Raw genomic sequence first — 26,049 nt, forward strand, 5'->3', positions numbered from 1 at the left:
ATAGTTCCTGTGCCCAGAACTGTCGCCTGTGGCATTTAATATCATAGTTAAAGATACTCCCCTTTAGTCCTGATTCTCTCCATAGTGGGAAGTGCAATTAGCAAAAATATTTCATTGGTTCCTGTTTCTGCCAGTGTTCTCAAAGCCTACTGTAAATAAGGCCACCTCCTTCCTTAAGGTCTGAGTTAAAGTCTGTATATTTGAATATACTTCATTCCAGTGAGCCTGGCTCAACCACTACTTTAATGTACTGATACTTCTCATCCAAGCTGAAGGCTTTGCTTAGTTTTGGAATAGACATGTGAGTGGAAGCATAAGCCGTCTCTTGATAACTCCTCTTCCCTGCTATGGACATTAGGCTTGGTTTGGTCAACAGAAGCTTAAACATCTGGTCAGCTCAGTCCTTTGGGGTGGTTGGTGTTTTATAGACAACCCATCAAGATTGATTGGCCTCATAACTGAATTAGCCAGATGTGTGGGCATTGTGTGCCCTTTCCTCAGCCTCCCTTCAATGTTGTTAGATGGAAGCAGGCTTGCGATTAGCATGTTTGAAGATGATGTGTTTTTAGTGCATGAACAAAAGCTGCCGCCTTCTGCAGAGACTGGCTCTACCCCAGACGTCAGCAGTATAATTATGACTGCTGAATTCAGCCCAGACCCCAGCCTTGGCTGCCTTGGTCTCAGCTGTCATTTGCAGGAGGGGGAGGGGGAGGTGCAGAAGCCCTGGGACCCAGGCTCTTATTATGTCCATTTTGAACTCTGCTTTATCCAGAGCCTTTCCCTCCCCATGACAATTGTTCCCAGCTGCTTTCTGGGCACAGAGCCTGCGGCCACCTCTGGGGGTATAGTCTCTGTTGGATTGTGGGGAGAAGGAGGAATGAGGCTGGTCTCCTAAAAGCCCACAAACTTCCCCAAAATGAAAGTGAACTGAGGATCCCTGTAGTTCCAATGCCTATATCACATGCTATTCAGAGCATTATCCCTCATCTAGAAAACTCCTACCTTAGGTTTGCGTTGAACAGAAACCCTTAGCAGGAGTTTTAGCTTCTGCCGTTTTCCTCACCCAGCTCTGTATCTGAAATGTGTTTGAATATTCATTTCTGTGCTTTTGTGCCACCTCTTTTCTAACCAGACTGGCCTACATGTTTGCCTTAGGGAATACAGAAGAAAGTCTGAGGAGGGCTGGGTTTGGATATACTGAGTATGAGATGTCTACAGAATACTAAGCCTCAGCAGAGCTACTGGAGGCATGAAAATGTGTTCTGTTTGGTGAATGGAATCATCATCTACCAGTCACCCAAACAAGAAAGTATTATAAGTAAGTCTGATGACTTCGCCCTCACTTTCCACCAAGCTTGTCTTTCTTAGAATTTTCTCTCAAGTCCATCCACTTTCCTCTGTCCCCACTGCCCTAGTTCAGACTTCGTCACTCTCACTTGGACTATTGTAACAGCCTTTTTGTTGGTCTCTTTACCTCTAGGCTCCCCTTCAAACCAGCCTGTACTCTGCAAAATCCTATCACTCCCTGTTTGAAAACCTTCAGCAATTCCCAGTGCTTGGAATATACACCTAGATGTCTAACCCAGCATGCAGATCTCTCTGCAGTCCACCATGAATCTCCTGCCACTCTGTCTCCGAGAGGGGCTGGGGATGATGGTTTGCCTCAGGGTTGGGACCAGAGCCTGGTGGGCCTACCAGGGAAGTGCCTGCAGTCAAGTGCGCCTGGGAAGACAAGAAGTGTCTCTGCCATAGGCCCGCTCAAGTGCTCACTCCCTAGTGTCGAGTCTTTCCTGCCTCCAAACTTTGCTCATTCACGTTTCTCTGCCTGGGATGCTCTTTCCCCACTTCTCCACCTATCAGACTCCTACATAGTCTTCAAGAGCCAACTCATTTATGTCTCTTCAACTCATTTATGTCTCTTCCATGTAACTTGCCCTGGTTTGCACATGAAGTGAATCACTTCTCATTCTGTTCCTCCACAGCAATTTTAGGAGGTTATTTTATTGTTTTAAGGATTACAATTGAAGCTTCAAAAACCAGCTTAACATATGTCTCCTCACACACGCTCTTCCCTCTGCTCCTCTGATTCTGATGCCAGTAGTCCTGGCCAGGTCTCTAACCTGTGGAAGGCCACCCAGTCTCCCCTCTGTCTGCTAAAGAGATGAGGTCACTGGCTCCCTGCTCAACACCCTGTCTCTGCACATATACCGCTGGTGAGATGCATTGTAGGAACGAATGCTTAATAATGGTAATTGTAAAAATAACAATAGCTATCATTTATTGAGTTCATACTATATGCCAAGCTCTGAACTAAGGATTTTCTCTTTTAATACTTAAAATAACTCTGCGAGTTTGATACTCTTATTACCTACATTTTCCATATGTATACACAAAGGCACTAGGCTGTTAAGTAATTTGCCCAGCTTCCGCCACTAGTAAGTGACAGAGCCATTGTGGTATCTGTGGTTATGGTCTCAAGAGCAGAATCCCAGGTCTATACAGGATCTGGCATAAAATAGGTGCTCTGGAATGTTGGTTGGTTGATTGAATGAATCCGTGTTCTTCCCATTGAACTTGCCTTCAGGCTTAAAAGGGACTGGCTGAGCATCTGTAGCTTATGCCAAGAAGTATGGATTTTGTCTCATCTCCTAATGCCCAGCTATACACAGACATGTTCCCTCCCACTCAGTAACAAACTGCCTGGAACTCTTTCCTGGCTCATATTTACAAGAGAATGTGATAAATTCCGTATTGATCCCTCCTGTTCCACTGTAAATTTTGCAAAAGATGATTAAATAGAGCAATAGAGTCTGCAGGCATTGTGGCTCAATATGTTGTGGAGTGGCGTATCGACCTCCTCCATCCAAAGGCAGCCAGCGCCTATCCCTGCTGCCCCAGAACAGTAATTAAAATCCTGTGAGACTGGGATTTAAAATCCAATCATATCCCTGAATCAAGCCTTCTAGCCTCCCCATGTGACGAGTGCAATAAGGTAACGGCAGGAACATGTTTATGTCTGTGCTGAAGCAGTCCCCATAGGGTGGGTAAGAAATGGAGAGTTGGGTAGCCCTGCTGGCTAAATCACTTCACCCTGACACCACAGCCACTTGTAAGACGATCTGTAGGCACGTAAACAAGTCCCAGCCAAAGACCAGATTCAGATTGTAAGAGCAAAATATCATGCACAAAAATTCACAGATTGTGTTTCAGTGTACACTTCTGTTCCCACAGCCAATAGTTGGTTAAAGCAAGTGATTTGGCCTGATTAAACTACTTATGGCCTTTAGTAACCAAATAAGTGTTTGAATTTTCACGGGAACTCTTTGATTTAACCTAAGCTGAAGCCAGCCTTGCCTGTGCTGAGGCTTGTAATCAAGGCACAAGATACTACCGAAATAAACGTGTCCATCTCCTCCCAGCAGGATCAGGAGCTCCTTGACAGCAGGGACAGGAGCTTCTTATTTGCCTTTGTATCCCTGGCAAAGCACAGTGCCAGATACATAGAAGGCCCTCAAAAATATCTCTGAATGAATGAGCAAACACAAATTAACAATCTTAAAAAAAACTTTGTAAATGGATGGGTAAGTAGTAGACATTGGATGGGTAAGTAGTAGACCTATCACGTGCTGGTCCGCTCAGTGCTTCAATGCTTCCAGTGCTGGGGAACTCATTTGTTCCTGAGGCTGCTCAGGTTCCATCTTTGGATGTCCTGATGGTTAGAAATTTCTTATATTCGGCCAAAATCTGCTTCCAAAGGTCTTAATTTAACTGTTGGGTTCATGTAGAGTGAACCTTATCCCTTTCCACTTGATGGCCCTTCAGATACCTGAAAATGAGGGCATGTTCTCCTGAGCTAGATTTTCTGCAGCCTAAACCTCGAGTTTCTTAAACCATTGTTCTGACCTTTCCTATCTCAGTCACTCTTCCCAGAATATTCTCTACTTTGTCTCTCTTCCAAAACCCATGACTTCCCATTTATCTCCATTAATTTTCATTTCATTTCTCTCAGCTCTTTTTTTTTTTAAGATTTTATTTTATTTTTTTTTTTCCCCTTAAAGCCCCAGTAGATAGTTGTATGTCATAGCTGCACATCCTTCTAGTTGCTGTATGTGGGACGCGGCCTCAGCATGGCCCGAGAGGCGGTGCGTCAGTGCGCGCCTGGGATCCAAACCCGGGCCTCCAGCAGCGGAGCGCGAGCACTTAACCGCTAAGCCACGGGGCCAGCCCTTTCTCAGCTCTTAATGTCCATCTTCTACCAGGTGTATTTGGTGCTCTTCCCACCCCAATCTGACATCTGCAGGTTGGATGAACAGGCCATCCCTCTGATATACATGTGAGGGATAAACATGCTGGACAGGACCGAGCCTATTTGCTGCCACTGGAAACTTAGATCAGTTGCTCCACCCCGCTGTGTCTTGTTAGTCCACCATTCACTTACCAACCTTCCACGCTGTACTGGCGTCCAGCCCACATTTCTCCCTTGTGTCCTCAGAGTTGTCCTGAGACACCCCATCAAATGTCTGATGAAGTCCACATTTGCCCTAACTGTACCCAATTGAGCAAACAGGTAATCCTGATGAAGAAAGGAAATGAGGTTAGTCTGGCATGACTTGGTTTCTGTGAACACATGCTGATGCCTAGCAATCATCACCATTTCCTTTTCTAGGCATTTATAAAGCATCCCTTTAGTAATGCATCTGATTCTGGAGACAAGACATATATGTGTGAAAAGTCTGTGATCAGATAAGTCCTCTAGGATTCAAAGGGGGAGGGGTCCACGTAGACAGGAGTGGTCTGGAAAAGCTTCAAGACAGGGGAAATGGAGCCAAGCTTTGCATAATGTAGGGGCTGAGTGGTGGGTGAAGGGGAGTTGTTTAACAGTGACAGCCCAATGTAGTCCAGTCCAGTGCTGGAACTGAAGGCTCAGGGGGTGGGGCCCAGGGCAGGTGGAGAGAGCCCTGGACTGGAAGACCTGGGTTCTAGCTCACTCACTCCCACTCACAGTCTCTGTGACCTTGGGCTCTAAGCTTCTCTTCCCGAGCCTTTTCCAGTGGTTCTTCTCTTAGGCTTACTCAGTGCAGCACCTTCTGCTCTTCTCCAGCTGTAATTTCTATCTCCCCAGTTACACAGTGTGGCTCCCTTATAGTAGGGGGAGGGGGGTCATCATCCTCCTCTCGTTGTCCGCCTGACACCACACTATATTGTCATTGTTTCTGTCCATGTCTGCCTCCCACCAGTCTGGGTTCTGCCTAAGGGCAAGAACCAGTCTGATTCCACTGTGTGCCCAGGCCCAAAGTCAGTGCTCAGTGGGTTTTAATGGAATGACTGGGTCCAGCCATGAGGCAGTAGCTCTCTGTTCTGTGAACTTTAGAAATCTGCCTCCCTGTAGGCAAGGGATCCCGCCTGACTGTGTCCATCAGGGATTAGGACTTCCAGATGACCTTCTGGGAGACCAGTTAATGTGGGTCACCATGCATCTGTCCCCCAGACAGGGGAGCCCTGACTGGGAGGAAAAGGAGCCCCATTTTGTACCCTTTCTACAAAGCTGTCTATCCTAGACCTACCTCTAGAAATCCCCCATCTTGGCTTTGGAGGATCTGACCACACTGGAAGAGAGGAGGAAAGATGACTTTTCCCTCTTTTTGAGTCATCAGGCTTTTGAAAGGAAGCACTATGTGGTGGAAAACCAGACTTGGCTTCTTTAAAAAAAAAACAAAAAAAAAAACTTTTTATTATGTAAAATTTCAAACATATACAAAAGAGAGAATAGTATGATAAATCCCTCTCTGCTTTAAATCCCAGCCTTACTATTTATCTGCAAATTTATTTTATTTATCTGAAATAATTTTTCATGGGAAAATTTTCCATGGGAAAATTATTTCAGCTCTCTGAGCCTCTGTTTTCTGAGTCTTTGTGTGATGAATAATTAACTGAGTATAAAAGCCTTATGCCCAACAAATGTTAGCCTGTCTCCTTTTACCTTGCTCTCCCGCCAGACTCAGTTAAATCATCTGTGAAATGGAAAAAATAATACCTCTCCTGCTTTTTTTTTTCAAATTCTTGTTAAGAATTAAGTATGTGGAAGTCGGCACAGGGTGCGGCACATGGTCCTCGCTCAGTAAAGGTCCGTGGTTACGGGAGGCGTGTCTGCAGTGCACGTGTGCCCCGTGTACATGTGCTGAGAGCGCTCAGTGGTGTGGTTTATGGAAAGGGCTCAGGAACCGGGCCTCTATGCCCCGTTCTGCTGTGCTTCCTGCCGCATTCTGGATAGTCTCTTCTCTCCCCTTCAGCCTCTGGGAATTCAGAGGCAAACCGGTCCGTCTCTGACCTGAGGAGCTCCATACAGACTGGCTGTGAGGACTAAATAGGGATGGAGTCCCAGGAAAGGGAGGGAGGAGGGAGGAAACAGGAGCCCAGGGACGGAGAGCACTGCGAGCTGGAGGGGCCTTGAACAAGGGGCAGGATCTAGATGGTCACGGAGACAAGGGGCGGGGTCCCAGGCAGGAGGAGTGGCTCAGACAACAGTGTGGAGGTGAGTGTGCACAAGGGCAGGTGCACAGCTTCTCTGATGTGGTCGTTGTCTCTCTCGGACCTCTTCCTTGATGGGGAGCTTGCAACCAAAAAGATTAGATCGCTCCACCTTGATATCTCTGATCATGGGAAAGATTTCCCTTATATTCAACAAAAACTTCTAATTGGAGATAGTAAACAGACTTAAAATAGTGAAAATCAGGATGAAGGTGGTAAAAGAGCTAGCAGTATAAATGGAAAGGAAGAGTGAATGTAAAAGTTGTTACAAAGAACATTGTGTAGCCTGTACTGTCTTTTTTTCAATCATTTTCAAGCTTTTTATCTTATTCAGTCCAAACAAAACCCCTCGAGTTAGGCAGGGCAGCAATCATTACCATCAGAGAAGTGAAGCAAGTGCCCCCGATCACACCACCAGGGAGTGGTCACTCCTACCCTGCTGGCTCCTAGGCCAGTGCTCTTTTAGAGGGCTGGGAGCCAGTTGCATGTAGGGGAAGGGGTGAGTCCTGGAAACTGCAGTGGTGGTAGATCTGTATCCCTAGAAGGCCAGGATGACCACAGGAACTGGGGGCCGGGGGGGGAGTGGGTGATCATGTTGATATTATTGATAATATAACCTAATACATTTGATAGGGCAGTTACTGTTGTGTTTTGTTTTGTTTTTTGTGAGGAGGACCGGCCCTGAGCTAACATCTGCCAATCCTCCTCTTTTTTGCTGAGTAAGACTGGCCCTGGGCTAACATCCATGCCCATCTTCCTCCACTTTATATGGGACGCCGCCGCAGCATGGCTTGACAAGCGGTGCATCAGTGTTCGCCCGGGATCCAAACCGGCGAAACCCGGGCCGCCACAGCGGAGCACGCGCACTCAACTGCTTGCGCCACTGGGCCAGTCCCACTGTTGTGTTTTTTAAAGCCCTCTTATATGCATTATTGTCTTTGATATGCCCAGAGGTAGCAGAGGGCCCGAACAGAGCAGTGTCTAGGGAGAAGGGAGTACCAAGCCTCCTCCCTCACCCCACCCCAGGCTTCTGAGTTGTTCCTGCCAGCATGGAGAAGATCTGAGTCCCACCTCCCACCCTAAGTTTAGCACTCTCCCCAGGAAGGGCAAGTGGGCCTCTCTCTCCAACCACTTCCCCCCTACTTTCCACCATAGAGCATAGAGGGTGTTGGGGCCTGACCTGACCTAATCTGCCACCCAGGCAGAGAGGTGTCTAGGACCAGCAAAGAGACTGGGGGCCTTGGCCTACAGGAGCAAAGGACATGGTCACAAAGGGCTCTTCTAGGGCAGGAAGAACAGCCATGTTGTGTGTGGCCTCAGAAGATAGTACCTGGGAAGAAGTCCATTCATTTGGGAAATCTTATTGAACACCTGTTGCTTGCCAGGCCCTGTGCTGGGTAGCCAGGATATAGCAGCAGATCAGACATGGTCCCTGACTTCTAAGAGCTCTCAGTCTTGGATGGAGATAGACTGTTTTAACACAGAGTGGTCAGTGCAGTAAGATAGAAGCAGAAGGGCCTGTGGGAGCACAAAGGATGGTACCAAACCCGGGAAGGGAGGGAAATAAGGAAGGTTTCCTGGAGGAGAAGCCTGAACTGAATCTTAAAAGATGAACAAGTGTTTGCAGGAAGACCAAGGTGGGAGTGGTTTTGGAGAGGGAAGTTAGGGCTCATATGAAAGGGATCTGCCCTCAGTTTAGTGGGGAAACCCCTTGGAGGACCATGAGCTTGGGGCTGGGTTCTGGGCATGTTTAGGCAGCCAGGGTGACCGCCTGTTTCAGATATAGTAGAGGGGAGTCTCTTCTTGGGGAACTGGAAGAGCTCACCGTTACGGTCTTTTTCCACTTGGAAGGTCTATGACTGTGTCAAATCAAAGGCAGGCGCTGTGCTAGAGACAGCAGTGGGCTCCCTGGCCCCGGTGGACCAGGCCGTCTCTCCCACTAACACCATTTCCGCTGCCTTCCCCTGCCTGGGTGATGAGACCTAGGCTAGCCACCGGCATCAACCAGGACCAGCCCATGAACCCCCACCTCCACCCTACTTTCCTGGCCCGAGCCCTATTGACAGATCCCCCAGAATCTGAAGGAATTCAAGACAAATGGTTAAGAGGATGGAGTTAATAAAATTTGAAAAATTGAGGCCTGTCACTCCACTAAACTTTTTTCAATACCACTGACAGAAACATATTTCCCCAATGAGTGACCTTCCACAGCTGTAGCGGGCAGGCGCAGCCGCAGCAGTGCTGCCAGGAAGCCAGTCTGCTATTTATCAAATATTATAAGCGGGGACACACTAATCTGGGGCAGGGAGAGGAGGGGAGGGTCCTGCACTATACTGCCTGGGGTGCTTCAGGTGTTGGCCCCAGCCCCAGACAGGCAGTGGGAGGTGACGGATGGCCTGCGATTAGCTCTTGCCACCTCCGTCCAGCCCTCTCACTTGCTCCCAGAGGCCTGACCCTCTAGACCAGCTGCTCGGCCTGGAGGGGCCCTGGGTGGGAGGCAAGGGGAGGTCAGGCCAGGGCATGGGCCATCCTGATGCCCCCGGAGAGGGCAGGCGGGTGAGGCCCAACGTGGTTATTTATTGGAGTGTAATGGTTTGTGGCCGTTGGTCGTGGAGGTGAAATCGATCAGTTGTAGAAGTCAGGTTCTATCAATTATTACAGCAATTAGTCAAGTCAGAGCATCAGAGCAAGGGTGCAGGGGCTGGGGGACTAATATTAGATGGCTGTTATCCGCGGTGCCTCAGCCTTCCTAAGGTGGGAGCAGACGTGCTGCCCTGAGGCTCCAGAATGTTGGGGAGCCTGGCTGGCTTCCCTCCTCAGGAGTGGCTGGGGTGGGGCCTAACTGAGAGCTTCTTGGCCCAGCACTGCTTTAAAAGGCATCCCTATGCTGGCTGGCCCAGGTGCAAAGATGTCCTACCTGTCCCCATCCCATCCTTTATGAGAAGTGACACGACTCCTACTAGAAATTACTCAGTGGCCAATGTTTATGGCACACATTTTTCATTCTGTAAGCAAATATAGATTACTGACAACACTTGTTTGAAGCAGCTAATCTCACCCTCTGTTCTTTCTTCCACTGTCTCCCTCTCTCACCTTCTCTTCCTCTCCCCCTCCCCTCTCTCTCCCGTTTCTTTCCGTCTTCCTTATCCGTTTCTCTTCTCTTCTTCCCTTTACTCCTCTTTTCTTTCCCTTCCAAAGGTCTCTCCCTGATCCCCATTCACTCCAGCCCATATATAGTGACAGAGCTCCCCTGGAGGCTACCTAAGAAAGGAGAGCCTTTCCACTGCCTAACTCTAGTTCCCTTTCAGCCCTAGCTGCTGTCCAGGAGCTTTGGGGGGATGATGCTGTCTGCCACTGGCTGGAAAGACCAGGCCAGGTGAACAAGCCCCTTAGCGCTTTGTTCCTTCCTGAGCCCCCACAGTACTGTCTGTCCCTCCTTCAGCACACCAATCACACTTGGCCTGCGTTGTAGTTGTATGGTCATCTCTCATCCCCATTAGCTTCTGGACAGCTGGAATTGTGCCTAGACTCGAGCTCTAGGTAGCACCTAACCTTAAAGCCAGGAAGAGGACCCTGCAGAAGAGACAGAGAAGGAACCGTCATAGGGCTGTGAGGAAAACCTGAAAAAGTGCTTTTATAGAACTCAAGGGAGAGAGTGAGCGAGGTATCAGTTGCTACAGAGTCGTCAAGAAATATAAAAAAGAAGACATTCAGTGGCTTCGCCCATCCCCCATCATCCTGCATACAGGGCTCTGCAGATACAAAGTGCCCCGTAAGTGCCAATAGACTTGAAAGAAAGACTAAGGCTCCAGCTGAGCCTCTGAGCGCTTGCCTACCAGTTAGGAAGAGCACAGACACCCTCCTGCCTAGGGAGGGTGCGCTTTATCCTGTAAGCAGGGAAAAGCCAGGAAAGGATTTTTCAGCAGGAGTGTGTCATGGCTGCCCCAGTGGGAGTGTGGAGAGTTGGAGTGGAAAAAGCCTGGGGATGGATTTGACCTGGTCCTGGTCCAAGCAAATAACTAGCTTTGTGACCTTGGGCTAGTTATTTCACTTCTCTGAGCACAGTTTTCATGTCTGTAGCATGGAGATTCTAATTCCCACCCCTCCAGGTGGTTGTCAGGATTAAGTGATACAATGTACATGGAGGACAGAGCACAGTGCCCAGCACGTAGTAAGTGCTCAGGAAATACCAGCAGCTATTGTTATGACTAACACTCCTAGATATATAATATAGCCAAGAGACATGAAAACACACATCCACGCAAAGACTTGTACATAGCAGCATTGTTCACGATAGCCAAAGGGGGGAAACAACCCAAATGTCCATCAACTGATGAACAGATAAACAAAATGTGTTATATCCACAGGATGGAATATTATTCAGCCAGAAAAAGGAATGAAGTACATGCTACATTCCTACTTTCATGTTGTAGCAGAATGACACATGCTACAACATGGATGAACCTTGAAAACATTATGCTAAATGAAAGAAGCCAGACACAAAAGGCCACATATTGTATGATTCCATTTCTATGAAATGTCAAGTATCGGCAAATCTGTAGGGACAGAAAGTAGACTAATGGTTGCCAGGGTTGAGGGGATTGGGGGTGTCTGTGGTAATGGTTATGGGGTTTCTTTTCGAGATGATGAAAATGACCTGGAATTAGATAGTGGTGATGATTATACAACCTTGTAAGTTATATTTAAAACCACTGAATTGTACACTTTAAAAGGTTGAAGTTTTATGTTATGTGAATTATATCTCAATAAAAAATATATTAATATTTTGTACTAAATTCCTATAAGAAAATAAGATCATGTACAAAAGTATTAATTTTTTCTTATTGATAATAAGTTTCCTTGGCCTGGATCGTACCCCCTGCTCTCAGCCCCTTCCCCCTCCTCCTCCCACACCTCTTCCTCTGCAGCCCAGGCAGACAGCCACATGTAAATGTTTAATAAATGCTTACTATTGTTGATAAGTTTATAGGCCTTTAAGAAGCAGACAGCTTCAGTGGGAATAGTTTAATATCATGAAAAAATTTTTTCCACAGCCTGGGTTTGAGAAACACTGATTTTTACTGTCTATCAGCAAATGGTGGCTGGACACCCACCCTGAGCCAGGCCCTGTGCTGACACGGCCTTGCCTGCATGTTTAGTGTCCCCAGCTAGTCCACTACATCCTTATGGCAGGGACTGAGTCTTAACCCTTTTTTTACTTCTAGGCAACACTTCCTTAGCAAGAAAGAAGATCAAGGAATGTTCCGTTTAACATGTAGTTCTTGATCATCTGCTGTGTTCAAGGCACAGCTTTCTTCTTACATTTCTGTCTTCTTGCGTTAGGAGGACTGCCTTTGGGGCCAGGCCAGATCTGATTTTCCTGTGTCCCCAGGCCCCACTCAGTCAGGGTTTGCCAAATTGAGTGGAATAGACAGTTTTTGAAGAGGAGAGTGAGGTGCTCAGACCTGGGCTTTGGGAAAGAGATTCTGACATGTGGGGGTCAGAGTAGCCTTTCCTCCATAACTGCCAAGGCTTTGCACCAAGTAGACACTTTATACAGGCTCATCATCTGCCAGCACTTAAGAGAGAGAAGGTAGATGCATGGCCCCCAGCAAGCCCCTTCTTTTTGTCATACTTAAAGTTCTTTGTCCTCCAGTCATAGGCACTAATGCGTGGAGGAAATGCCTGCCCACATGCACGCTCTCACCAACAGCTAGCACTGGGGAGGGCATCGAACCTTGGGGCTAGCACAGCCAGGTTGCTAGCGAGGCACATGCCCTTCCGGAGGACTCAGCTGACTCTGGCAGGTAGGAATGCCAGAGGCAAGAGAGCATTAAAGGAGAGAGACGGGCAGAAAGCAGAAAGAAGGGGATCTTTTCATTGTTATTTGGGGTATTCTGTGCTTTAGAAAAGAACCCTTTTATATAATTTTTATGAATGGATATTTATCTGTATGTAAATGAGTTTGATAATCTGGGCATCTTAATGACTAATGCATTGGTGTTGGGGTATATTAATCTGTGTATTTGGTATACTTGTTAGCATGTTCAGCTGTGTGTATTTGTGTGTATAACACATCTACATGTGTGTGGTAGTGTGGGTAGTGTGTTTCTGCACACGTGAGCCTTTACGTGTAGGAGCCCCAATACCATGACCGCTGTATCAGAGAGGACTCAGAACTCTCCTCTCAGGGTAGCCTCACATGTTCTTCCTGCTATTCTACAAACTCTTAGGTTTTTGTTGCTCCATTTCCGTGGGAATTTCTCACACTGAAATCAGGGCCCAAGCCACCTCCAAGGGAAGGTTGAGGCCCCACTGATAGACTCATAGAGCCTCTGACTACTTCTCCTTCTCCTCCTGCCAGGAGCCAACCCCCTGCAGAGGAATGAAATGGGACACACACCCTTGGATTATGCCCGAGAAGGGGAGGTGATGAAGCTTCTAAGGACTTCTGAGGCCAAGGTAAGTGTCAGAGAAAGGAGAAGGCCTGTGGGCACTCCATGCTGCATTTAATCTTTCACTCACTAAATTATGTCAGGCTCTGCACCAAAGGCCACTTCTCCTTAGATGATTATTGTCTGTTTAAATACAAATCCAACCCGCAATCTCATCAAGAATAGGAAGCCGCCCCTGTCATGACCAGGAAGAGGCCTGGGCCACTTCTGGCTTCTGAGGACTAACCTTCAAACTCCGTTTTTGAGGTAATGGGCCTTCCAGCTCCTTTTCATAGGAGGAGAGATAGTGACACAAAATCTTTAGCCCAAGTACTATTTCCCCAGGCCTCATGTATTCCATAGCCTCATCAAGCAATTGTTTCCCATCATCACTCCTTCTAGAACCATTCCCTGACTCCTCCCCTCCGCATACACTCCAGAGAGTATATGTGGTATAGAGTCTGAGCCAAAAAAATCTCCATCTTAATTTGATCTTCTCAACCAAACTTTTGAACTCCCTAAAAATAGGCTGCGTCCTGTTCCTCCCAGCCACCAAGCTATAACTCAGGGACTACTTGGCAAAATCCAAGAACTCAAATCACAAATCTCAGAGCTCAGGGCCGGCCCTGTGGCTTAGCGGTTAAGTGCACGCGGTCCGCTGCTGGCGGCCCGGGTTCGGATCCCCGGCGTGCACCGCTTCTCCGGCCATGCTGAGGCCGCGTCCCACATACAGCAACTAGAAGGATGTGCAGCTGTGACATACAACTATCTACTGGGGCTTTTGGGGGAAAAATAAATAAATAAAATCTTTAAAAATAAAAAAAAAAAAACAAATCTCAGAGCTCAGAAATCATCAAGTCCAGTGATGGGGAATCTTATCAAAGCCTAAACAAATAAGTCAGAGGAAAACAAAGCCATTCTGGTTGGAGGAGAGGTGGACCAGAGCCCTACCCCCATAGCCTGTCCCTTCTTTCCTGGGCAGCTTCCGTGGAGGCTCTGCTGTGGGGCACACATTTTAAATCTCTGAAGCCTAAATCAAGTGACTCGTTTTACTCCTGGGGCAGCTGGGGCCCAGGGGTGTGATGTGGCTTGCCTTTGGTCCCAGAGTGAGTTAGCATGAAAACTGAAACTAACAGACTTGAATGCAGGGTCGTGAAGGAGGTTCAGTGGCAGAACTGGAACTGGAAGGCTTGATTTCTGACTCATGATCTCGTGCTCTTTCCAGCATCATGGAGTCTCTGGTTGGCAAATTGGCTGGTGTGCCTTGAGATGATTCAGTGTGGCAGGTCCCATCTGGTCCCAAGTGGCAAATATTCTCCATGTCTTGAGTAAGAGCACTTAAGTCCCTGCACTGAGACAGACAAGACGTGGGTCATGATTCCAGCCCCACCACTCACTGACTGGGTGACCTTGGGCTAGCACTTCTCTTCACTGAAGCTCAGTTTATCTCTGTGAAATGAAAATGTCGGACTAAATGGTTTCTAAGGTTCTATTCAGTATACGATTGTCTGTGTATCAAGTCAGGATAAACTAGATTATGCTGTTTTAACAACCCAAAATTTCAGTGGTATAAAACAACATAGATTTATTTTTGCCTCATGCTCCATGTCCATTGTGGGTCAGCGTGAGGGCTCTGCTCATGATAGGCACTCAGGGACCCAAGTGGCATCGCAGCCACCCTCTAGAATGTTGCTGGTTGCTTGCCAGAGGAAAAAGAACACTCTGGAGGGTCTTGCATCTGGAATTAAATCCTCAGCCTGTAAGTAAGAACTTCCAGTCACAACTCGCTGGACAGAATTAATCTCTTGTTCCCACTCAATCACAAGGGGGCCGAGAAGAGTAATCTTACCATGTACCTAGAAGGGGGAGAACTGGAAATATTTGGTAACCAGCATTAACCGTACAGTTTGTCTCCCTGGCATTCTTAGTGACTGTCTTGTAATAGTTTCCTCTAGAGAAGAGAAGGAGTTAGCTAGGGCTGACTGGCTTTCACAGCACATTCCGAGGGGTGTTTGGGACCAGGAAGAGCGAAAATTCCAAGAGAGCAACCAGTTCCTTCCCTTCGTTCAGATTTTCCACCCCTGGAAGCAGCCCTGGAAGTCCAGTCAGCTTCCCCAAATGCCTGAAGGAAATCCCTAACCACGTTTCAAATAACCTGAGGGACTGCAGTTCTGTAATTGTCTCCCCTTTCAGGCCCAGTTGCTGTCCCATGAGAGCAAGTGCTGGACTTGTCCAAGAGGACCCATGGTTTATCAGGTGGTGTGACATAGGGCAGGCACTGTTCTCATGTAAAACAAGAGAACAGTCCTCTTAGTGCCAGCATAGGTGGTGGGGTTACAGCTGCTGAGGGACCCTTAACAAAATTTGGCTGCCTGAGAAATGGCTTGATGTTGGCTGCATTAGTGCAAGGCTAGTGTCCTGAGTGAATAAACTGTGGTTGCATTCCCCTGTGCCTGTCAGACCCTTCTGGACCACAGAGGGCAATTGCAGACACTACCTTCTAAGTAGACATGGAGCTCTTAGAATCTCTGCAGAGCAGGGCAGTAAGGGGGCAAGAGGAACTGTGCCATGAGAAATAGCTGAAGGCAATAGGGGTATCTGGCCCGGAGAGGAGAGACTGCGTGTAGGCACAGGAATGGCGGTGAGTGAGAGGGGACAAGATTCATTCAGTGGCAAAGCTAGGACAGAGCCAGGCTTAGTGGGTGGCAGCTGCAGGGAAGAGCTCCCCAAGAGAGCTGTTGCACAGTGCAAGGGGCTGCCTTCAGAGGCTGCAATATCACTTAGAGCCAGGCTGGGGTTCTGTAACCTCTCAACTGGAAGACTGTTGCTCAGTTGTCACCTCTCTGCACTTGATCCTTTCATCTGATCTGAACTTCCTCCATCCAGAATGTCCCACTGTCTGCTGAGCATGTCCACCTGATTGCTCTGCTGTCCCATCAGATTCTACCCATGTGAACTGCCCCTCAGCTCTCCCTGGGTGTCAACAGCATTGTCTTTCTCTCAGTTGCTCAGCATCTGCTTGATCACCCATTCTTTCTGCTCTGCTTTTTCCCTCTAAGCTGCAAAAAAAACCTACCTCTTCAAAATTGTGAGGCAGTTTCATAGGAAGAACTCTGCTTTAGACCAGGGGGCTCTCCCCCTCTGCCAGTAAGTATGCAGCAGCTGTTCCTCTCTGAGTTCAGGCCCTACGTCTGTAACGTAATGACTCAGGCCTGGAGGGTGCTGAGGCTCCAGCCTGAGGCCTCATCTCCTGGCTCGTTGTCTAGATGTGGGTTACCGCCACTCTGATCTTATCTTACTCCCCTTCTGTCCTTCCAGCACCCCTGCCACCCAGCTCAGCCTCCTCCACCTTCACCTGCCACTCTGTAGTCAAATATGTGCTCATTATAGAAAATTTGTAATTATAAAAGTATATGTCTCATTATAGAAAATTAGAAAGAAGGGGAAAGTAAAATGAAGAGAATTAAATAATTCAGTACGTATCTATGAATGACATCTATGTGCCAGGCTCTGGGCTAGATGGGAAGACAGATGGGTGAAACACTCAAGGAGCTCACGGTCTGATGAAGAGACAGGCAAGTGAACCATGACACCACCGAGTCATCAGTCTCAGGGAAGCCCAGGGACTGTGGAAACCTGGAGGTGGCTTCTAATCCTGCCTGGGATATCAAGGAAGGCTTCCTGGGGAAGATGTCAACTGAGCTGAATCTTAATTAAGAACATTCTAGTCCTACTACCTATACATAGATAATAGTTTAATAATACTATTATAATAATAATAGGTACGTTTTATTGAGTGCATCTAGGCACTATGCCAGGTCCTCTAATATATGTTTTTTTCTAAATGAAGTAGCTCTCATTACCCCCATTTTACAGATGGGAAAACTGAAGCTGAAAGAAAGCAAGCAGGTTACTTAAAGAAAATCAAGTTGTTATAAGTAACTATTGGGATATGAGTCAGAGATTTCCTCTTGTGATACTATATTTGCCTTTTCTGGACCATATCTATATATATTTATATAAACGGTCTTTTTTTTAACCTGGTTGATAGCCTACTATATATACCAGGGGCCTCAAACTAGCAGCCATGTTTTATTTTGCCAGCCTCGAGTTTTTAAAAACTGTGAATGGAATGCCTTAGGGGTTGGAGCATGGGTTGTTCAGCCACAGGCCCCCCATTCCCTGTTGTACTATGTGCTTGCCTGTCATACATTCGTACTTCCTACTGGGCCCTGAAGGTGTTTGAGTTATGATCCTAGTTCCCTATTTGGAATCTGCTTTTTTTAATTTAATATTATTTCTTGATGATTTTCCCATTTTAAAGTTATCCATAAGCCTAATTTTTAATTTCATTCTGCCTTTTAAAATGTGTCGCTTATCTAGGAATCTGTGTCACCTTAAGGGGCCTAAATGGTGTTCTCCTCACTGCTGGTTTGCTCAGTTCTCTTAGCATTCTCTGTGTGCAGGAGCCTCCTTGGGACCCCAAGACGATCCAGGATTGGTGAGGCCCAGCGCATCCCTGAGCTGACTGTCTCGGGGAACATGGGGGAGAGGCAGGCACTCCTAGCTCTCATACCCGCAGACTGACTTGTGCCCTAAAATGGGTCCACACGGAGTTAGTGGGGCTCTGGGAAAGCATGGGTCACCTCCAGGCAGAATGAGCAGGGCAGGTTTCGTAGAGGAGGTGGCCTGTGATCTCACTTTGAAGGATTTCACTCGATGGAAAGTGTAATACTTAAAGCTTAGACAATTTTCATGTCTTAACTAAGAGATGAAGGAGAGGTAGAAATATATCTCTGTGCACATGATGGCAGATAAAACAAAAATATGGGGAGCTGTTCCATGATGAATATTCAGCTGAGGGGGATGTGCTAGTGCCAGCCCACATCTCTACTCCCAGATCCTCACTCCACCGAGACTCACGAGGAATTTATTGCTCATTTTAATCACACCCAGAGAATGAATTGGCAAGAATATTAGGCAGATAGGCCTATAATATATATTTTATTTGCATATCCCAGTGACAGAATCACAAGCACATTCCCTATCTCTATATTTTTTCATTTGCTTCAGGGTAGCTGGGGATGCAATGCTCCCCTGGGCCTGCATTCCCGGCCACGAGCCTGGGTGCTCCCATTAGAGCTGAGGGAAGCCCTCCAGGAGAGAAGGGGTGAGGGACCCAGGAGGCTGAGAGGGTTATGTTCCTCCCGGCTTAGCGTGAAGAGAGACCCCTTCCCCCGCCTCGCCCAACCTGCTCCCTGTGGCATCTCATTTTGAGTGCCAGGTCCCTGGCGCTGTGCCTGGCTCTGTGGGGACAACACCGTTGACCTTCGTTGTAGGCTTACTTACCATGGGCCAGACAGCGCTCCGTGCTTTATGGAGACAGGCTTTCGCATTCTTTTTTCTTTGATTTTAACTTATTAAAAACTTTTTATTGAAATATACTTGTCTAAGGTGCATGTATTATAAGTATACTGCTCACTGTATTTTCACAAACTAAACACAGCTGATCAAGAAGTAGACTATTACAGCCACTCAGAAGCCCACCTCATACTCGCTTCTAGTCAGTTCCCATCTCCCCAAGGGTAAGCATGATCCTGATTTATTTTACTTTTATTTTCACATAATTTCAAAAATAGTACAATGAATTCCTGTAAACTCTTCACCCAGATTACCAGCTAACATTTTATCACATTGCTTTATTACTTATATATACAAATAATATATATAGAAAGAGAGAGACGTAATTTTTTCTGACTCATTTGAGAGTAAGTTAGACACATGATGTCTCTTTTTCTCTAAATACTTGTATTTCCTAAAAAAACAAGGACATTTTCTTACATAAACTCAATACAGTCCTCAAAATTAGGGCATTAATATTGATACTAACTAATCTACAGATGTTATTCAGATTTCGCCAGTTGTCCCAATAATTCTCTTTACAAGAAAAGAAAATTCTAGATCCCAAATTGCATTCAGTTTCCTGTCTCTTTAGTCTCCTTTAATCTGTAACAGTTCCTCAGGCTTTCCTTGTCTTTCATGACCTTGATGTATTAACAAGTACAAGCTGGTTATTTTGTAGAATATCCCTCAATTTGGGTTTACCTAATGTTTCCTTACGATTCATCTCAGGTTATGCATTTCTGGCAAGAACATGCTCTGGTGTTTATTTTCAATAAAATCATTAGATAGCCCCATGCTAAAAGTAGGCATATAAGATTTGTGTATTAGGTCTCATCTCTCTAAAGAGACTCTGAACTCCCTGAAGGCAGAGAACAGGTCTTTTCGTATCCTCTGGGTGGAAAGAGCAGGCTCCGGAGTCAGACTGCAAGGGTTAGTGTTCTGTCTCTGTTACTTACTACCAGTGGAACCTTGCTTTAATTTATTTCATCTCTGTACAAGGTGGGAGGAGATACTCTGAACTTCATAGGGCTGTGAGGATCAGGACAGCTGGTCCCAAATCAGGCAAGACTCATTAGTCGATGCTAAAACTAGTGAGTGGAAGTTTAAGGAGTAACCGGATATTTACATAGTCTCAGAGTCTCACTCTACAAGATACTTACTGATTACAAAGGGAAAAATGATAATGGAGAAACCTGGCACAGATCATCTTAATCAAGTGATCATAGTTAGTATCACCAGTTATAGGATAAATCAGCATCACATGCCTCCTGATATGATGCCCTGAGAAGAACAACTCATTTTCTCACTTGAGCCACTCCTTGCCCCTCTTAACCTTCTCTCACCAGTCTTGTCTCTGGATCAACCCAGCTATTTGCAGAGGAGTGACATGATCCGATTTACATGTTAAAAATATTGCTCTGGGGGCCGGCCCCGTGGCATAGCAGTTAAGTGTGCGCACTCTGCTGCTGGCGGCCCAGGTTCGGATCCCGGGCGCGCACCGATGCACCACTTGTCAGGCCATGCTGTGGCGGCATCCCATATAAAGTGGAGGAAGATGGGCACAGATGTTAGCCCAGGGCCTGTCTTCCTCAGCAAAAAGAGGAGGATTGGCATGGATGTTAGTTCAGGGCTGATATTCCTCACAAAAAAATATACATTTATATTGCTCTGGCAGCAAAAGGAGGATGGACAGGAAGAGAGGAGAATGGAATCCAGGATGCTGACATAGTGGTCACCAAGTCTAATGGGACTGACACCTACTTCTATGCCCAGCTTTCATCTACAGGGATGTGTACTTTATAAGTTAGTTCAAAAGACTTTCAAGTCCACTGGGTGCCCATCTCATTCCCCAGTCTCCTCTCTCATCTGCTCTGCATCCCCCAGGCCTCTCTCCCTGGGCCCCTCTTGTCATCATTCCCTCCACTCAGGGTTCTTTCCATCATCCTATCCCCTAGTCTCATCTGTTGCCCTCTGGTGTCCTTTGTTGATCTGCCCACCCAGTCCTCTCTTGTCATCCCCAGCTTCAAGGCATGGTAGATGCCCTGACTCTGACGTGAGTCAAGGAGTCAGGAGGATGGGGCATATCTCAGTCTGTCTGTGAGCAGCCAGTGGGCTCCATGGCCCTGACCTCCCACGAGAGACAAACTACAGCTTGGACTTTCTTCTCTTCCCTCCTCCATACCTATCCCATTCTTGCCCAGAGTCCCATTCTGCCTACCACTCCCACCCCAGCTATCCTCTCAGTGAACATGCTGCCAGTTCCCTGAGGGATGCCCAGCAATAGAGGTGCCTGTTATACCCCTTCTCCCTGTAACCCTCCCCTGCAGAGCCACTCAGCCCAGCCACCCACCTCTGAGTGAGTCCAGCAAGGCTTCGCCTGGGCCTCCCAGCCCTTTCCTGTAAATGCACTCACAGCCAGGAGGGGTGCCATATTAAATCAAGAATGATGGAAACCAGTGGCCGCGATTAATCCAGCCGAGATGCAGCATGGGGACCTGGTAGCTGCCAGCTCCAGGTGAGGGCTTTGTAAGCTAATTGCACATGGCTTTTATTAAGAAGATGATCACTCCCCCACTCCAGCTTTCCTGGGTAGCTTCTTCCTAGTGCCTCTCTGCCTAGTGCCCTCTGTTTCTGCAGACTGGGTCACCTCCTCTGTCTTCTGCTCTAATGGAACCCTGTCAAAGCAGGGCCTTGACCTCAGTCCCTGTAGCCTTCCTCCTCATCTCCTCAGAAAGCCAGGAACAATAGTAGCCTACATTTATGGGGCCCTTACCAAGTGCCCATCCTACTCTCTTCTCTCCCTCAAAGAGAATGTGTACAGACCAAGTATTTTCCTTTTCTAGGTTCCTCCACTGGCTAGCTTTTCACAAGCCTGGGCTCATAGCTCATGCCTTAAAAAGTCATTCATTCATTCAACACATTTCTTAATACAAACTCTGCTAAGCATTGGAAATAGAACATGAAGCAGTAACCTCTACCTGATTTAATCCCAGTGTCCGGTACATTTTTATCAAAAAGTCTGATCCATTTTCAGAAGTTTTTCTGAATAAGTATTTGAGGCTGCAGACTCGGGGAGAATCAGGATGTACTCAGATTTAAGCCATAGGATGAATCTTTCCCAGGACCATCTAGAAAGCTCCCAAGAAACCAGCCAGATCACAGTGTAACCTTACCCCGACACTCACCTTTTCCTTTGTCCAAGAAAATAACGGGAATACTAAGACAACCTAAAATCATGACACTGAGGAAGAGTTATAGGAAGTAGAAATGTTCCCCTGGAGAAGACTTAGGGAGGCCACGATGGTCATACCCAAATCAACATAGTGGCGAGAAAAGTCATGTTCTATGAGGCCCCACAGATCAATGGATGGAAGGTACCTAGAGGCAGAGTTCTCTGCCACGGAAGGAAAACTGACAGGCAGAGGTGAGCTGCCCCAGGCAGTAGAGGCGTCTCCAGAACCCATTTGGTGTTGAGACTGTACCCTGGGGACCTAGGGTGCCTAGGGGAAGGAGCCTCAGGAGCCACTTCTGGGGCAATAGGGACATCCAAGTGCACTTGGCTCCTGGGCTTGAACCAGAGCAACTCTTCTCTTTATCTGTGGAGCTCCGTATAGACTAAATTCGTTAAAAGAGTTTCAGTGCCAAAAATAAAAAGAACTAAGACAATCAGTTATCAAAATGCAGCAAAGGAGAAGGAAAGTGACATTTAGCAAAGGCCTACCAAGGGCCAGGTACTATGCTGTCCACTTGAGTCTCTCACGCTATCACTTCTACATATACACTTGCTGTGTGCCAGTACTGCCGAGTACTTTGTTTACGTTATCTCACTTAATCCTCACCAACATCCCACAGGGATCCTCAAGATAGGTATGAGCACTATCCCATGTTAGAGATAAGGAAACTAAAATTCAGGGAGGTGAATTAACTTCCCCAAGGTCACCTAGCTAGTAAGGGGATGAGGTGAGGTTTGAATTCAGGTCTCTTTGGAGCAAAGCTTATTCTTTCTGCCACACAACCTGTCCCAGTATGAGCCAGAAGGGGAGCCAAACTTCAGATGGGACAACTCTAAGAATTAAATGAGACACTGTAGAGAGAGTGCTAAGTCCAGTGCCTGGCACGTCGCAGTAGTTGCCTCATTCCGTTGGCAACATGTATCGACTCCTGTGAGGCAGGCCCTGTGCTGGGTGCTGCAGCTACAGAGATGAATGAAACGTGGTCTTTGTCGCTAAGGGCCTCATGGTTAAGGACTTCATGAGTGAGGAGAGAGAAACAGGCAGTTTATTAAGTGCTCCAGAGGTCCTAGGGGCTGGGCAGGCACGAAGCCTTACAACAGGCTCCTTAGATAATATGTATTTGAGCCGAGATCTGCAGGGCACTTAGAGGTCAGATGGGACTGGGAAGGACTTTTGTGGAGAGGGAGCAGTGTGAGCAAAGGCCCAGAGGTAGGAATACTCTGAGACCCATCACCGAGGGGAAGTGAGGAAACGGACCAACAAACCCTCGGAGGCCAGCTTCTATCGCTTCGGGCTCCTTCCATGGCCTGCCTGACTGCAAGCCGGCCAGGCTGCTAACCTGCTAACGAGTGCTGCACCAGCCGGTAAGTGCACGTCTCACCGTCAGAGCCTTCCCGCCCAGTGGACCCGAGTGCTGAGGGGCCGGATGTGCAGGGAGGAGAAGGAGGAGGCAGATATATGGCTGGAGTCGTCAGAGCCCTGTGATGTATGTGGCGCCTGAGGGAGCTGCACAGTGACACTCTGGATTCCAACCAGCAAGCGTCGCTCCACTGGGATCGGCGCCGAATTATTGCTCCATATGAAACCCAGGACTGATGGGAGCTTTCAGTTACAGACTGATAGCAACAGCCAAAATTGGATTGTTTGCTATTTATTTTTTGTAACTTCTGTCAAGGTCACTCCCATAACAGGAAAACACTGCCCAAGTAGCAGGTATTTTTCATCCACTCTGCCCACAAGAGCAATCTGCAGCCACAACTTTTGTGACAGAGCCTTGCCGTGGCACCTCCCTCTCTAGAAAGCTGTCAGTGTTACAGGGTCTTAGGGGAAAGGAGCCTCCTGAAGACCCAGGTCTTTCTGTCGTACTCCAGACTTGCTTCCTTCCCCCCATCACCGGCCTCCATCAGTGCTTTCTCATCAGACCCACACACTCACCTCTCCCTGCCTGGTCTCCAGAGAGCTCCCTCCTACCCCAGAACTCCAGCTTCTTCAAGCCTCCAGTGTCCCAGAAAGCCTCCCCAAAAATGTTCCATGCTTTATGTATCCTTCCCTTCTCAGTACGCCACGACCCAGTCTAGCTGTTAATTCTCTCTTTATATCAGTCATCAAATTCGTTTTTGCAAACATTCACCAGATGCCTCTCCTGTGCCAGGATCTGTGCTGGGAATAGCAGTGAATAAAAAACAGTGCCTGTCCTCAGGGGGCTTGTAATTGATTTAGAGGACAGATTCACAAACATGCAACAAACTGGTTTCCAAGGAGTTTGGGTTTTTTTTTTTTAGGCAGAGGTACAGGGCTAGAAATAGGCGCACGTGCTTTGGAACCATGAGGAAAATAGCCAATTCTGCCTGAGAAGTATTTGCATAGAGGCCCTGCCTCCCCTCCCCTGCCCGATTTTGAGCTCCCTGAGGGCAAGGCCTGGCTCTCCTGTCCTCCCTCGCAGCGTGACCAAGCTCGGGCCTCCTCTGGCTGCCTTTTCTGTAGTGGACCAAGCCCAGGGCCAGACACAGGCCAGGCCCTCAGCATCAACTAGAACCTTCCGGGGGGGCGGGGCAGGGTACAGTCCTCCTCCTTCCCCCTGCCCAAGCTTCCCACCTTGGTGTGCACAGGGCCAGGCACACAGCATTTGCTGAATAATTGTGTTTAATTGAACTGCAGTATCATTGAAGTGGAGGGAGTTCTCAGCTCTGGTTTGAAAACCAAAAAGTTTTCAAGAGGATAAGTGGAAAGGGAAAAGAACCTATATCATTAAGCACTTACTGCATGCCTGCCATGATGCTCGGCACATCACATACATCATCATGTTTAATCCCCAATTTACAGATGAGGAAACTGAGGTGCAGGAACTTGCTCCAGGTGATAAGCACATCTTATAAGTGATAAAGCTGGGATTTGAACCCAGGTCTTCTGTCAGTGTCCAGAGTCAAGAGTTAATCTACTAGCAGTACTTATTTTACTAGCAGGGTGAGCCAGGACCCCTGTGTGGTGGCCACCTGAGGTAAGGAGATGAGGTGAGGGCTAGGACGAGGGGACAGTGGGAAGGACTGGGCCACCTCCAGTGGTCATGAGCCAGAGCTGTGCATGAGGACCCCCGGAAACCCAGCCTGTGTTTTCTTCCCTGGGTTGGGGGGTAGAATGAAACTAGGATCCTACTAGGCCCAGCGCTCCTGAGCCACCTTCCCTCTCTCCCTACAGTACCAGGAGAAGCAGCGCAAGCGGGAGGCCGAGGAGCGGCGCCGCTTTCCCCTGGAGCAGCGGCTGAAGGAGCACATCATTGGCCAGGAGAGTGCCATCGCCACGGTGGGTGCTGGTGAGTATGCGAGATGGTGGCCAGCGCCAGGAAGGGGCAGGGTAGCTTACTGTCTGCTGCAGTGAGGTGTGCGTCCTCCTGTCACCATGCTGTGGAGAGGTAGCTAACAATACTACAACTTAACATTTACTGAGTACTTTCGATGTGCCAGGCACGGTGAGAAGCTCTTTGCATATGTTGTGACATTTAATCTTGACAGCAACCTTATGAGGTTGGTGCTGTTAAATCCCCATTTTACAGATGAGGAAGCTGAGGCACAGAGCGCTTAAGTAATTACTCAAGGCTGCTTTCCTATGCTTAGAATTTAACTGCCCCCACCCCCCACTTTCAGGTGGGAAAACTGAGACCCAGAGAGGAGCGGGAGCTTTTCCCTCACTAGTGATGTAGCAGCTGAGCCAGATCTAGAACTTCTGTCTTCTCTCTCCCAGCCCAGGACTCTGCTGCACTTCAGTATAGTTTCTCAGCAGTTGGCTCAGTTTTAGGGAAAACATCCTGAACAAGTCTTGAGTGCCTTCTTCTCCACCCCGGAAGCTCTTATGTCCTGTACTCTGACCTCTGGGAGCCAGACTGCCCTCTGGTGTCACCCCTAACCTAATAACCCTCCTGCTCATGCAGACCCTGCTGGAGAGAAATATAAAACTAGGGTTCTGCTCAAAATGGTGGCGTCACCTTTGTTCTCCGACTCGGCTGCATGAGTTCCTGAGGGTGACCTCAGACAAGTGAGGCAAGGGCAGAGGAATCCCTGCCCGCTTAGACGAGCGGTTATCCCCCAAGGCAGTGGTTCTCAAAGCGTGGTCTCTGGACCAGCAGCATCAGCATCCTCTGGGACCTTGTTAGAAGTGCAGGTCTCAGGCCTTACCCCAAACCTATGGAATCAGAAACGCTGAGGTGGGGCCCAGCAAACTGTGTTTTAACAGGCCCTGCAGGCAATTCTGATGCTCAGCACAAGTTTAAAAACCCCTGCCCTGTGGTATCTCACTCCCATTCGTGTTGCTTACCTCTTCTCTTCAAGCATCTAGTCCCACCAGATGTGCAGTCCAGTGACTGCCAGGGACAGCACCAGGTTCTGCTCACTGAGAAAGGAGACATCAGGCTGAAATTGTGGTGCCCCTCTGGGACATTCTGGGGCAGCATTATCAGC

At 47.8% G+C, this 26,049-nt stretch overlaps 1 protein-coding gene across 4 annotated transcripts in view; it reads left to right on the top strand.

The window, feature by feature from the left end:
- The window catches only part of CLPB (ClpB family mitochondrial disaggregase), a 139,916-nt gene that overhangs the window by 82,711 nt on the left and 31,156 nt on the right, over positions 1 to 26,049 (top strand). For all 4 annotated transcript variants that reach the window (XM_058545688.1, XM_058545689.1, XM_058545686.1 and 1 more), the window contains 2 exons: positions 12,893 to 12,990; positions 24,794 to 24,908. In XM_058545688.1, the coding sequence (XP_058401671.1) occupies positions 12,893 to 12,990; positions 24,794 to 24,908 (213 nt within the window). The remainder of the gene's footprint in view (positions 1 to 12,892; positions 12,991 to 24,793; positions 24,909 to 26,049) is intronic.

The sequence above is a fragment of the Diceros bicornis genome, chromosome 7, assembly GCF_020826845.1.
Source record: "Diceros bicornis minor isolate mBicDic1 chromosome 7, mDicBic1.mat.cur, whole genome shotgun sequence".
Classification (NCBI taxonomy): domain Eukaryota; kingdom Metazoa; phylum Chordata; class Mammalia; order Perissodactyla; family Rhinocerotidae; genus Diceros; species Diceros bicornis.